Source organism: Falco punctatus (assembly GCF_963210335.1).
Source record: "Falco punctatus genome assembly, chromosome: 4".
In the NCBI taxonomy this organism is placed as follows: Eukaryota; Metazoa; Chordata; class Aves; order Falconiformes; family Falconidae; genus Falco; species Falco punctatus.
In genome coordinates, this window is record NC_137583.1 from 115,657,271 (window position 1) to 115,669,555 (window position 12,285).

At 46.7% G+C, this 12,285-nt stretch overlaps 1 protein-coding gene across 1 annotated transcript in view; it reads left to right on the plus strand.

Moving 5' to 3' along the window:
* Nucleotides 1-8,012, plus strand: part of LOC308063679 (hydrocephalus-inducing protein homolog) — a gene marked incomplete at its 5' end in the record, with an annotated part of 100,414 nt that extends 92,402 nt beyond the window's left edge. The window contains 6 exons of the mRNA XM_080386980.1: nt 203-311; nt 897-1,160; nt 1,745-1,887; nt 2,229-2,450; nt 3,636-4,538; nt 5,031-8,012. Of these exons, the coding sequence (XP_080243106.1) occupies nt 203-311; nt 897-1,160; nt 1,745-1,887; nt 2,229-2,450; nt 3,636-3,800 (903 nt within the window). The 3' untranslated portion in view covers nt 3,801-4,538; nt 5,031-8,012. The remainder of the gene's footprint in view (nt 1-202; nt 312-896; nt 1,161-1,744; nt 1,888-2,228; nt 2,451-3,635; nt 4,539-5,030) is intronic.
* Nucleotides 8,013-12,285: the final 4,273 nt, after the last annotated feature.

Consider the following 12,285-nt stretch of genomic DNA (forward strand, 5'->3'; position numbering starts at 1 on the left):
TTACTTTTGTATCCCAGCGCCTCTGAACGCTTCTTTTTTCTGTCTAGTTTTACTTGAACTTTGTAAGTTTAGCTAAGAGCTGTGTTTGAAGCGGGGAAGCATGCTGGATGCCCCGTGCTGGACCAGCACCAGTACGGTGCCAACCCACGTGTCACCCTGTACCCACAGCAGTGTGGTTGTGCTCTGTGTTCCTTTTTCTCAGTTGACGATAGACCTGTTGGATGAAGCGGGAGTTTTCTTCTTGAAAGCCAGGCCCACCACACAATGCGTCTACCAAGCTGGGGGCGTGAAGGAGGACTCTCCTGCAGGAGGTAAATCCAGTAAGCGTGAAGCGCGGTCATCCACACAGGGGAGAAATGTGTGCCCTGCTCTTGGCTTGGCCAAGCAGCCGCCAAATGTTAGATGTTGTTTCTTCGCTGGGGCTCTCCGTACCCCCAGCTTTTCATGTGGACTCTGCGCACGGCTTCCTCCTAGAAAGTGGTTGGAAGTTTTTTCTGTTCCTCTGGACATGGTGGGTTGAGTTGCGGGGGGCTGTCACCACTTGAGCGGACCATCTGAGGTCTTTGCTGCGTGTGGGAGTAGCAGCCTGAATGGAGGCAGCCCCTGAGCCCACAGCCAGCCAACAGAAGCCAAACCCATTCTTTGGCTCAGTTTTACGTGTGGCAGGAGCTGACTGACTGCAGTTTGAGTGAGCGCTGGGTGTTAACCTGTGTTTAAGACACTTCAGCAGTGATACGCGTGGTGCTGTCGTAGCCTTGTGAGCATAGGAGGAGGGTCTGGCACCATTGGTGGGAGAACCTGTGCTTAGAGGTAGCTGGGTTTCAACCCCTTACGCCCCACAGAAATATTTCAGTGGTACAGCTGTATCACTTGTCGCTGATTTCATTGCTGTGCAGAGAGGAAGCCTCACACCGCTCTCCTGGTCCTGCTCCGTGGGGAATTAGCAGAGTTTGACGTGCTTTTCAAACCCACCCTGGCCCAACGTGTGGAAGGCAGGATCCACTTGTCGGTGGTGAACAACCCGTATGAGGAGACCGACATTCAGCTGGTGGGCGAAGGCTACGAGGATGACTTCACGCTAGATAACATCCACGGACTGGTGGCAGACAGTGAGGAGGAGGAGAATGCTGAGGGCAATCTAGAGGAAGACGTAATTGAGGGTAAGAGAGGAAAGGCTGCCCAGGTGGATCAAGGAACAGGAAAACAGACGTTTCTGCTCACCCTGTGCCGCGCACCTGCGGTCCAGCTTTAGCAGCCAGATCCTGCTGCCTTTTGTAGCCTGCAGAGGCTTAAGAGGCAGCTTGAGAGCAGAAGAGAAGATCGTCTGTCAAGGGAGAAGCTTGCAGGCTAGCAGGGAAGGGTCAGAGATACCCGCGTTCAGCTGAGTATCTCCAAAAGGAGGGCTGCCAGCCCATGGTATGCTATGGAGATGAAGCCCGTGTCTAATGATTTGTGCCCTCGATATACGCAGCCTGTGCTGTCACCCCCTGGCCTGGCGGTCTGGGAGCGTGCTGGCTCTGTGCAGAGGGGCAGTGCATGCTGTGCTGCGTGGCTCTGCACAGCCACAGCCACGGGTTTAGGGATGTGGCAGGGCGCTTCCATGGGAGCGGTAGGATGGGGAACTGCGTCTCCCCAGGGAGGAAGGCTTGGAGCAAGGAAGAGTTGGCCACGCCTGTCTCTGTGGATGTGAGGGGGGTGGATGGACCTCAGGCACACTGAGACCTCCTGCTCTCCTTCCTAGCAGCTGCCAGAGTGAATCACATCCCGTTCGGGGACTGTCACATCGGGAAACCCTACAGCGTGACCTTCACCATCACCAACCGCAGCAGGACGGAGGCGATGCGGTTTGAGTGGCTGGCAGACACCCCATTTCACTTCTCCCCCAAGGTGAGTTTGGATGGCTCTGCCTTTTCCCATTGCTCCAGCCCTGCCCGGCGGGTTCCCAGGAGCTGGCAGGGAGTCACCACGTACCGGTGAGAGCCTGTTTCAGTGCCACAAAGGAGCTGCAATCCCTGGCTTAGCTGGCGCGGGGCTGTCAACCCCACAGAAAAGGCTCAGTGTTGCGGGAGGTGGCATCTTTTGTATTTTCCTCTGTCAAACCCCAGATGAATACACGGTAAGAGGCAGATTCCTGGCACAGCTGCTCACCACATCGATCGATCTCTTTGCTGTCAGTCCTGCCCTTGCTAGTGATTCCAGTTAGGTCTTGGCTCTCTGGTTCTCCCTAGGTGGGACACCTCCATGCTGGCTGTGCTAAGGCCATCACAGTGACCTTGAAATCGGATGTCGCGGTCACCTTCAAAATGCACCCTGTGAAGTGCAAGGTGGCTAGGATCACCTTCCCGCTGCCGCCGGAGCAGATTAAAGACTGGGATGACTGCCTGCGCACCATCAAGTGGGTGGATACCACCATGAGGGGCCCAGGAGCCACGTGGCCTGTGAAGAAGAAGGTAAGAAACGCAAACAGGAAAAGCTAACGGAGCTGCTACAAAAAAACCCTGGCAGGCCACCATCTCTGCTGGCTGAGCAGCTCCTGCGTCCTCCTGACGTTTAATCCACCCGTGAGGTTCACCCGCAGTGCGTTTTGGGGGAGAGGCAGATGCAGTGACCTGTGACACCAACACAAAATGGGGAGGTCTTTTGACAAGACACGTTTAGCCACATGCAAACTACCGGTCTCTGCCAAAAGCTGAAGTGTTGCAACCTGTGTTGAACGGGAGGGCACATTTTACGATTTTATCACGTTTTGTGGTGTTAAAATTTCTTCGTCGAATTCAGTGCCTTTTCACCAACAAGGAGTTTAAGGCGCTGCACTCTGACTCTTGTTTTGGAGTGGAGAGCCACACTAGTGCTCTTGTGTGTGCACTGGCCAGCCCACCAGCACATGGTGGGTGAGCTGTCAGCTCTGCCTACACCGATAGCAGAGATTTTGGTGGTGGTGCCCATGTTGTGTGGGATATCTCATTGTGGAGCAGCCCAGGTGCTGCGTGGCAGCCGTGCAGCAGTCTGGAGAAGCATCGCTCCAGAAAGTGCCACACACACGTACCTGGCACGTGTTCCTCCCTAGTTTCTGAGCCTTTTTAAGAGCTGTAAACCCCTTCTTCTTCCCCATCAGCAGCAGCAGTCGGAGGCTTTCCTAGTGAGTTCGTCCCCATTCCAAAACGCCCGTCCCCAGCCCTCACCAGCGTGGCTGTTGCCCCACACATGGTGTCTGGAAAGCACCTCCCGCTAAGACAAGAGGGAAAAGGTGCTTTCTGGTTTTGTTCAGTCTTGGGGTTCTCCATCCACAGAACTCCCACAGGGGAACTTAATCCTAATTTAGAGGCCTGCTGGATCTGTAGCGGGCCATGAAAAAGGTCTGACACTCTACAGGGTTGAAACACAGGGACAGGTACCTATGACCCAGTCATTGTCCCCATGGGCGTATTCTCAGTCATGGTGGTGATTATGGTGTTCAGTCGGTAGAAACAAACACTGTAATGGAAGGGTTAAATTTTGTCACCTTCCCGGGGAAATAAATGGGAATGGTCCTTTCTAGCCCCTGTACGTGGCTGATCTTGGAGGCCAAAAGCCTCCTCTTGCTCAGCCGGGCTTTCTAGGCTCTGCTCAGTGATTCTTCCCTTTCCTGTTTGGAGGTGATCGAGACAGACCCAGAACCAGCTCACGCTGTCCTGGAGGAGAGCAGCCGTGAGGTGGAGCTTTGCCTCAGTGCTGTTGTCGACTACGCTGAGCTCAAGCTGGATACGGACACGATTCAGTGCAAGGAGACCTTGCCCTTCCAGACGAGGACATTCCCGTGAGAGCCAGAGGCCAGGCAGGGACCCGTGCGTGGGAGCTGCCTTTGCCCAGGGCTGACCTGGTGCCTGCTTCGCCGGAGCTGTGCCGTGCTCTCTGGTGGCCTCTGCTTCTCCTTCTACTCGTGGTCTGGTGAAAATAAAGGCAATAAAGTGCCAATAAAGGCAAAAAATAAAACACTGACATGTTTATTGTTTGGCCACTTAATAAACCTCTTCTAATTTCTAACTGGGTGATTAGGCCTGGCGGGGGGTGGGGGCAGGGGTGTGTGTGCTGCTGCCTGCTGGTTCTGAGATTTCAGCTTCCACACATCCTGGGCGCCTGGAGATGCCTCACATGTGGGCTCGAGTCCCTTCTAGGGCTTTGTGTTCAGTCTCACCTGCTGTTCTTCTCTTTAAACAAATCATGTATTGTTTCATCCTGTCCAAGTCCTGGCAGGGTGCTGGGGCCTGCGTATCTGCACGTAAAGCCAAGCAGGAGATGGTGGCCACCGTCCTGCCAAGGCGTGCCAGGAAAGGTTCAATTCTGCCATGCCTTTCTGCTGACAACAACCATGGATTTGCTTCCATTGCGTGTTGCCTGTCCTCATCTGCTCGAGGACAGGTTTGCAGTCAAAATAATGTCAAACTGAGATGTAAAGACCAGAATAAGACCCTTGGATTAAGTCTCCTGGGCACCATGCCTGCCCTTTCCTCTTTAACCTCCAAACTTTGAAACACTTTGTCTCCGGGTAGCCCAGGGCAGTGCTCTAGACGTGGCAGAGTTGCCTGGGGACAAAGATACTCCTGAGCATCAAGGAAGGGGTACCAGAAGCTCACCATACAGTGTTACTTTTCTACTTGCTTTGTATTTATTGGTCATTGTCTTTTCACTCCTCCTTCTTGCTTTTCAGTTCCATGCTGTCCAACACGGGGAATGTGGCCCTGGAATACAACTGGATGGCGGCTGTGGAGGACGAAAGGGCATTGAGCCACACTGGGGAGCTGTTTCCACCCAGTCTGGATGGTAAGGTGCTGCAGCGAATGAAGAGACGGGACACAGCTTGATGCAAGCAAGTTGTCCATTTATTAGCGATTTTCTTACAATTACATATGTTTCTACCTTCTACATATTACACACTGATTGGTTAAATCTTAAGCGTAAAAAACACTGATTGGTTGACATTTAAGGCACACCGTTAGAACAATAGGAACTTATTAGTTTATCTTGACATAGCAATAATTTCTATTCCAAAGTTAGGGAGTTTCTTTCTAGGCGGCTTTCTTGATTAACAAAGTTACATATCGGCGCCATCCGTTCCCTTATCTGGCTACTTGTTTCTCTGTCCGCCTGGCTGCCTCCTCAGCTGTAACGGCTCAGGGGTCTGCAGTTGGCTTGTTCCTTTGTTCCCAGGGCTTGTGCCCTACAAGTTCTAACAAGTCTCTATTCATCAGGCTATCAGTACTTGGACTCTTGTCCTTGAGGCCTTGTCCTACATCTCCCCCTTCCTGTTGCACAAAAAGAACCCCTGAAATCAAATGAGTTATTAATTTTTGTAAGCATTGTAAAAGACAAGGTATAAGTAATAAAACAAACAAAAAAGCAACTAAAGCATATATAATCATCTTCACTAAACTTCTTAACCATCCTGAAATGCCCCAACCACTGAACAGTTTATCTAACCAATCCCAAGTATCACGTTGTTGAAGATGAGAAACTCCATCCCTCAATCTTTGGATGCTAGCATGAATTGATTCCGAATGATCTGAAAGGTTCATGCAACACATCCCTTCAAATTCTTCACAACCATGACCTTGTGCCAGAAGCAAAAAATCTATTGCAGCTCTATTTTGTAATGTCGCGTGGCGAACACTATCAACATCTAATAAAAGACCAGACAGGGCACTGCTTGTGGCATTAGTTTGTTTGGCAAGCCAACAGCCAAGCTTATCTAATGTTGCCAGAGCCTTTCCTGCAGCAGCTCCAGGCAACAGAAGAGATGCAATAAAGCGTTGGCCAAAGGACCAAAATTGTACGTTATCATCACAATCGGAGGCAAATGCATGAACGCCACGCTTTGTCCTTCGAGAGTAGCAATGTTGTAAAATCATAGATGTGTTAGGAGTCAGGACGGAAAGTCGCCCTAAGCTACACAGACCTCCTTTTATATGAGAAGGAATGACAGACCATGCTCTATCACCACAAATAAAAAATACTCCAGCAGGTAGTGAGAGCGGAGCATTGCTAGATTTAGACAAGTTGTTAGCAGTGTAATTACACCAGATACTTGCATTTCTAAAAACAGGATGAGTAGGGGAAACGTCCCATGCCCTAGATTGATCCTTTCCCATGTAGTTAAATTTTATGCAAAAATCCATTTTTACAGACCCAAGGAGTTCAATTTCTTGTGGTTCCAAAGTGGCCAGTGGGAGATGGGGTATCCATACATCCCAATTGTCTGTCACATTTTTTGATACGTTTTTGGGTGGAAAAAGACTTTGAAGGTCCCTAGGTATAGGCCATTCATCTAATGGCAAGCCCACAAGACATGTGGAAAAAGGCTGATCCGGAGTGGCCATAGCAAGACACAGAGTATCCTGTCCAGTCAAGTTCGCCAACGTGACCCAAACATTTACCTTTGGTAGAAAAGGGGGATAAGAGCCACCTTCAATAGGCCAAGGTCCAGGTATGAACATCATTATCCATATTACTGACAACACTTGTTTCTCTTTTTCTGTTTCCATCGTCGTTTTACAACCAGCCATTCTTCTGGTCATACTGTCCATGACCGAGGCACTGCAATTGATTGTCCACACTCTAATCCTACAGTAATGTTCTTGTTAATAATATAAATTCTGCTTGCTAACACAATATATTGAAACAACAACCGTGCAATAGCCCGTACTTCTAGGCTTTCAATCAATGATAAAAAATTTGCAAAAACTAAGTTTGGCAAAATCTCAGAACCTAACCCTATAACTCCCTCTAATTCCAAAAGAGGTTTTCCCATAAAACGTTCAGCCCACTGTATATGATTAAACCTTAATATTTGATTATTACACTCAGAACACATCCAATGACCCCATCTGTCCCTTAGTCTTACAACTCACCAGCGATCGTGATCACAGAGTTCACGATGAATCTTGATCCACGGTCGACAAGATGGTCCATGTTCATAGCAACATAACTGTAGAAATCGAGATGCTGTCCAATCTGGTTCATGACAGTGTCGTTGAAAGTCGATGTAACGGAAGATAATATCTGCTAGCGGTGCCGTCAGTGCGTTGGGGATCTGGTCTGGTCCAAACGTATTACCTTTGTTAAGTGGTTTAATCCAGGGCGATATTGTCCATTCCAAGCGCTGTAAAAAGTGAAATCTAGATGCTATATCCTGAATTTGGTTACCTGACATTAATGCAAAACAGAAATCCTCACACAGTTTTTATTTCATTCTGTAGGGTCGGTGTCGGTATCAGTTGTCTGCGGTAAAGGTTCACGGAAAGGTCGTACATTCTTTGCTGGGATCCATCTGGGTCCTTTTTCTGTGGAGACACAAGCATAACCTTTTCCCCATGTAACAAGAGGATATGGTCCCATAATTTTACCTTTTTCTGGATCTCGAACCAATACTGGGGCTTTAACCCGTGCCTTGAAGAAGGTATTTGCAGTAAAATGTCGAACTGTCGGTGGGTTGTTATCTATTAAAGAACAATTTAAAAAATTGAAAACATACAATGCTTTCTGTAACCGTTCCTCTGGAATAGCCATTACCATTCCCCCTTTTTGTTGTTGTAATAGATGTTTTAGCGACTGATGAGACCGTTCAATGAGAGATTGACCGGTGGGGGAATGAGGAATGCCAGTAATATGAGTTATACCCCACAGGGCAAAAAAGGTTTTTATAGTTGTTGAAACATAAGCTGGACCATTATCTGTCTTTATCTTTAAGGGAATACCCAAAGTAGCAAAAGCACGCATTAAATGTCTACGAACATCTCGTGCCTTTTCTCCTGTGTGACAAGAGGCAAACCAGGCACCTGAAAATGTATCAATGGAAGAGTGGATATATTTAAGGTTACCAAATTCAGAATAATGTGTGACATCTGTTTGCCATAATTGTAGGCTTTGTAATCCTCTAGGGTTAACTCCTGCAGCAATTGATGGGAAAGAATGTTTTTGACAATCAGGACAGACAGCAATAATATTTGGCGCTTGTTGAGAAGGAAGGTCAAGCTGTCGTTTAAGAGCTCCAGCATTTTGAAGGAAAAAAGAGTGACTTAGTTTAGCTTGTGCAATGTGGTCTGGCAATACTTGAACTGGTAACGTCAATAGATCAGCTCGTCGATTGCCTTCTGCAAGAAAACCAGGTAGTGAGCTGTGAGACCTAATATGCATAACAAAATAAGGTGCAGATCAAGAGTCCAAAAGGAAAATAAGTTCCTGTAACAGGGTAAAAAGTTGTGAATGTGAAACATTCCGCAGCACAGAAGCTTCGGCTCGTTTAACAACAACTCCAACATAAGTGGAATCAGTAACAAGGTTGAGTGGTACGTTCCATTTTCGGAAAACACGAACAACTGCATTCAGTTCTACTATTTGAGGTGAACCGGAGACTGTCTCTATGTCCGAGTCCCATTGTCTCTGTTGATCATCCCACCATAGGAGAACAGATTTATGTGATTTGCCTGATCCATCTGTAAAGACAGTAAGTGCCTGTAAGGGTTGTTTGCTTCTTTTGGGTTTTAACATCAGACGAAAGTCAATGTTAAACAGTTTGTGTGAAGGTGGATGAGAAGTTAATTGACCTGTATAGTCGGCAAGTGCCATAACAAAGGTGTCTGATTGCTGATAAAGCCATTGTAAGTATACTGTTGTTATTGGCAGACAAATACAGACAAAATCCTTCCCTGATAAGGTTAACAGGCGTGATCTAGCTTGAACAATCAGAGAGGCAAACATTTCATGTTGTGTCAAAATAGTTTTTGTAGACTGGTTAGGTAAAAAGATCCATTCAGTAATCAACAGGGGGTCTGAGTTCTGAAGGTCCCATTGAAATATCAGGGCATGAGGCTGTCGTGCAGGGTTTAAAATAATCAAGTAAAAAGGTAGTTCAGGGGCCCATCGGTGGGCCTGTCGAGAAGCAATAGCTGAGGCAACCTTTTGTAAAGATGTATCTGCTTCAGAGTTAAGATTACGTGGAGAACAAAGATTAGTGTCCCCTTTTAGAAGGTCAAACAGAGGACCCAAGTCTGTATCAGAAATTCCCAATAGTGGTCAAACCCAATTTATTGTTCCCAGTAATTTTTGTGCATCATGCTGGTTTCTTACATTGATATTGATCTGCAATGGTTGAGGAACAATAGTTTGTGCTCTTATTCGGAGTCCGTGCCATGATTTTGATTTCGTCCACACTGTCAGAGTCAATAACACCTGGTAAAACAAAGAGACCAGACAATGTTGTGGAAGATCTACCAATTAACAGAGCTTGTGTATCGGGGGGTAATGGTCCTTTGACATTTGTTGATAATATATGAACCAAGGAATCGAGCAGTGTTACTGTGTGTGAGGTTGCCAGGTCCAATCCAGCGCTGCCTGAGGTTGCTGGACAGAGACTTGAGGTGTCGGTGCTTCTCTCCAAGGATGCTGAAATGTCAGCTGTGGCATTTGTGTCTGCACATGTCGCTGCCCCGCGCTCCGTGGTCGGTTTCCCTGTATCGGTTGTCCCTGGAAGTCATACTTAGGTCAACATCGATTAGCATAATCACGCCCTTTCTGACATTTCGGACAAACTCCAGGACCAGGAGGTTGTTGTTTATTCCCCGCAGCCCGAGCAAGACAATTTCTCTTTAGATGACCAGGCTTACCACAACCATAGCAATTCCCCACACCACACATCGCTGCAAAAGCAGCAGCCATAGCTTCAAACTTGTGGTCAACCGTACCGATTCGGTTACATGCTTCCACCATTTCCACCAGAGTGGGGTTCGGGTTGGGAAGAGACTTCAGTAGCCTTTTACAATCAGCATTAGCATTTTCAACAGCTAGTTTTGTTAACAATATATCCCGAGCTTCCGCATTATCTACTTGACGTTCCAAAGCCTGTTTTAGTCTACCAATAAACTGCATATAAGGTTCTCGAGACTCCTGAGTGATGTTAGTAAAAGCTTTTTGTGGCTTTTGTAAGTCAGGGACCTGGAAAAAAGCCTTTTTCGCCTCTTCTCTAATTGCCTCGAGAGCCGCACGGGGGCAGTGTTGAGCCTGCGCTACCGGATCAGCACGTGCACCGGTGCCCGTAAGATGCTCTATTGCCAGCGCAGCTGATGCAGCATCATTATGGTTAACGTACGTGAGCAGGAGTGCTTGCAGTCCCCCTCTCCAGTGCGACTCCCATAACGTGTACTGAGTCGGGGTTAGCAGCAATCGTGCTAAAGATTTCAAATCATGAGGAGTCATGACATAAGCATCAAACACAGAAGATAACAGACTTATAAAACAGGGAGAAGAAATACCATGTTCCGTAACCGTGCGGCGCAGTTCTTTAACAACCAAAAAAGAAAGAGCCTCCCATCGTGCTCCCCCTGCCCGACCCTGAGAATACAAGACCGGAGCAACTATAGTTTTAGCCATTTCTAGATCCCCCTCCTTTAAGGCTTGTTTCTTTATTTTTGCCCACACATCACGTAGATCAGGAGGGTATAAATCAGGTTCTTGTTCAGGCTCTACCGGTCCTGGGTCAAAGGGATCTTCTTCTGGCAGATACTCCACTGCATTGACACCCAGGGGTTTGGAGCACTGTGATTTAGAGGCTGATAAGGAAAGGGCTATAGGAGCTTGCGACTCCTCCTCCTCTCCTTCCTCTGCCTTTTCTTTTTGTGCTTTCAGAGTCTCAAAAATAACTCTCCACGAAGAGAGCAGACGGTGGGACTCAGTATTGCCTTTTGTCGCAGAATCCCACAATTTCACCCCTGTGTCGTCCCAAAGTTCCCGCGTGAAAATTGTAGTTGCGGTCACTGCAGGCATATCTACTTGCACCCACTTAAGCATTGCTTTAAGGTCATGCCCAGAAATACTTTCCTTATGTTTGTTAGGGAGACCTTTCATAAGCTCATATACATCTCTTTCTGGGGACGAAGCCTGATTCCCCATTACGCATTTCCCACAGCTCACCTCTCAACTCCGGAGGGATTTCAGGCCGGCTCCCGCTTCCTTTCAGCGGATCATTCAAAGTTCTGTGGGATCCATTGCATGTTGCTCAGTCAGGCGATTTGAGAGTCCCTTCACGTCAGATCCTTCACCGGATCACGTCGGGGTCACCAATTTGCGGTGAATGAAGAGACGGGATGCAGCTTGATGCAAGCAAATGTCCCTTTATTAGTGATTTTCTTACAATTATATACGTTTCTATCTTCTACATATTACACACTGATTGGTCAAATCTTAAGCGTAAAAAACACTGATTGGTTGACATTTAAGGCACACCGTTAGAACAGTAGGAACTTATTAGTTTACCTTGACATAGCAACAGTTTCTATTCCAAAGTTAGGGAGTTTCTTTCTAGGCGGCTTTCTTGATTAACAAAGTTACATATCGGCGCCATCTGAAGTAAAGCAAAAGTTACACAATAACAGGAAGATTGCAGTGGGAAAAGAATGTTGCAGGTGGGAACAGATAACTACAGAAGAGAAACTAGGGGCGGGCTTGGTATTTAGGCAACTAACCAATAATGAGCTTAACTTTTGTAATATGTATGAGCTAATTATAAGAAGGCATAAAAGGTGACTGTAAGGGACAATAAATGAAGTCTGCTGATCACTCATATTGAGTGACTGTGTCTTCCCTCCGTCGCAACAGGGGATAATTCTTAGGGTTAAGTCTCAGGGTTAAGTTTCAAGGCTAAGTTTCAATGTTAGGTCTCAGGGTTATGTCTTAGGGTTAAGTCTTAAGGTTAAATCTTAAGGTTAAGTCTTAAGGTGAAGTCTTATGGTTAAATCTTAGGGTTAAGTCTTAGGGTTAAGTTTTAGGGTTAAGACTTAAGATTAAGTCTTAGAGTTATGTCTTAGGGTTAAGTCTTAAGGATAAGACTTATAGTTACATCTTTAAGTTTACGTCTTAGGTTTATGTCTTAGGGTTAAGTCTTAGGGTTTTGTCTTAAGGTTAAGTATTACTATTAAGTCTTAGGGTTAAAGTCTTAAGATTTAATCTCAGGGTTAGGTCTTATGGTTAAGTCATAAGTTTAAGTCTTAATTTTAAGTCTTGGGGATAAGTCTTAAGGTTAAGTCTCAAGGTTAATCTCAGGGTTAAGATTTAGGGTTAAGTCTTAAGGTTAAGTCTCAGGGTTATGTCTTAGGGTTAAGTCTTATGTTTAAGTCTTAGGGTTAAGTCTTAAATTTAAGACCTAGGGTTAATTCTTAGGGTTATAATCTTTAAGATTAAGTCTCAGGGTTAAGTCTTAGGGGTAAGTTTTAAGGTGAAGTCTTAACATTAAGTATCAGTGTTGTGTCTTTGGGTTAA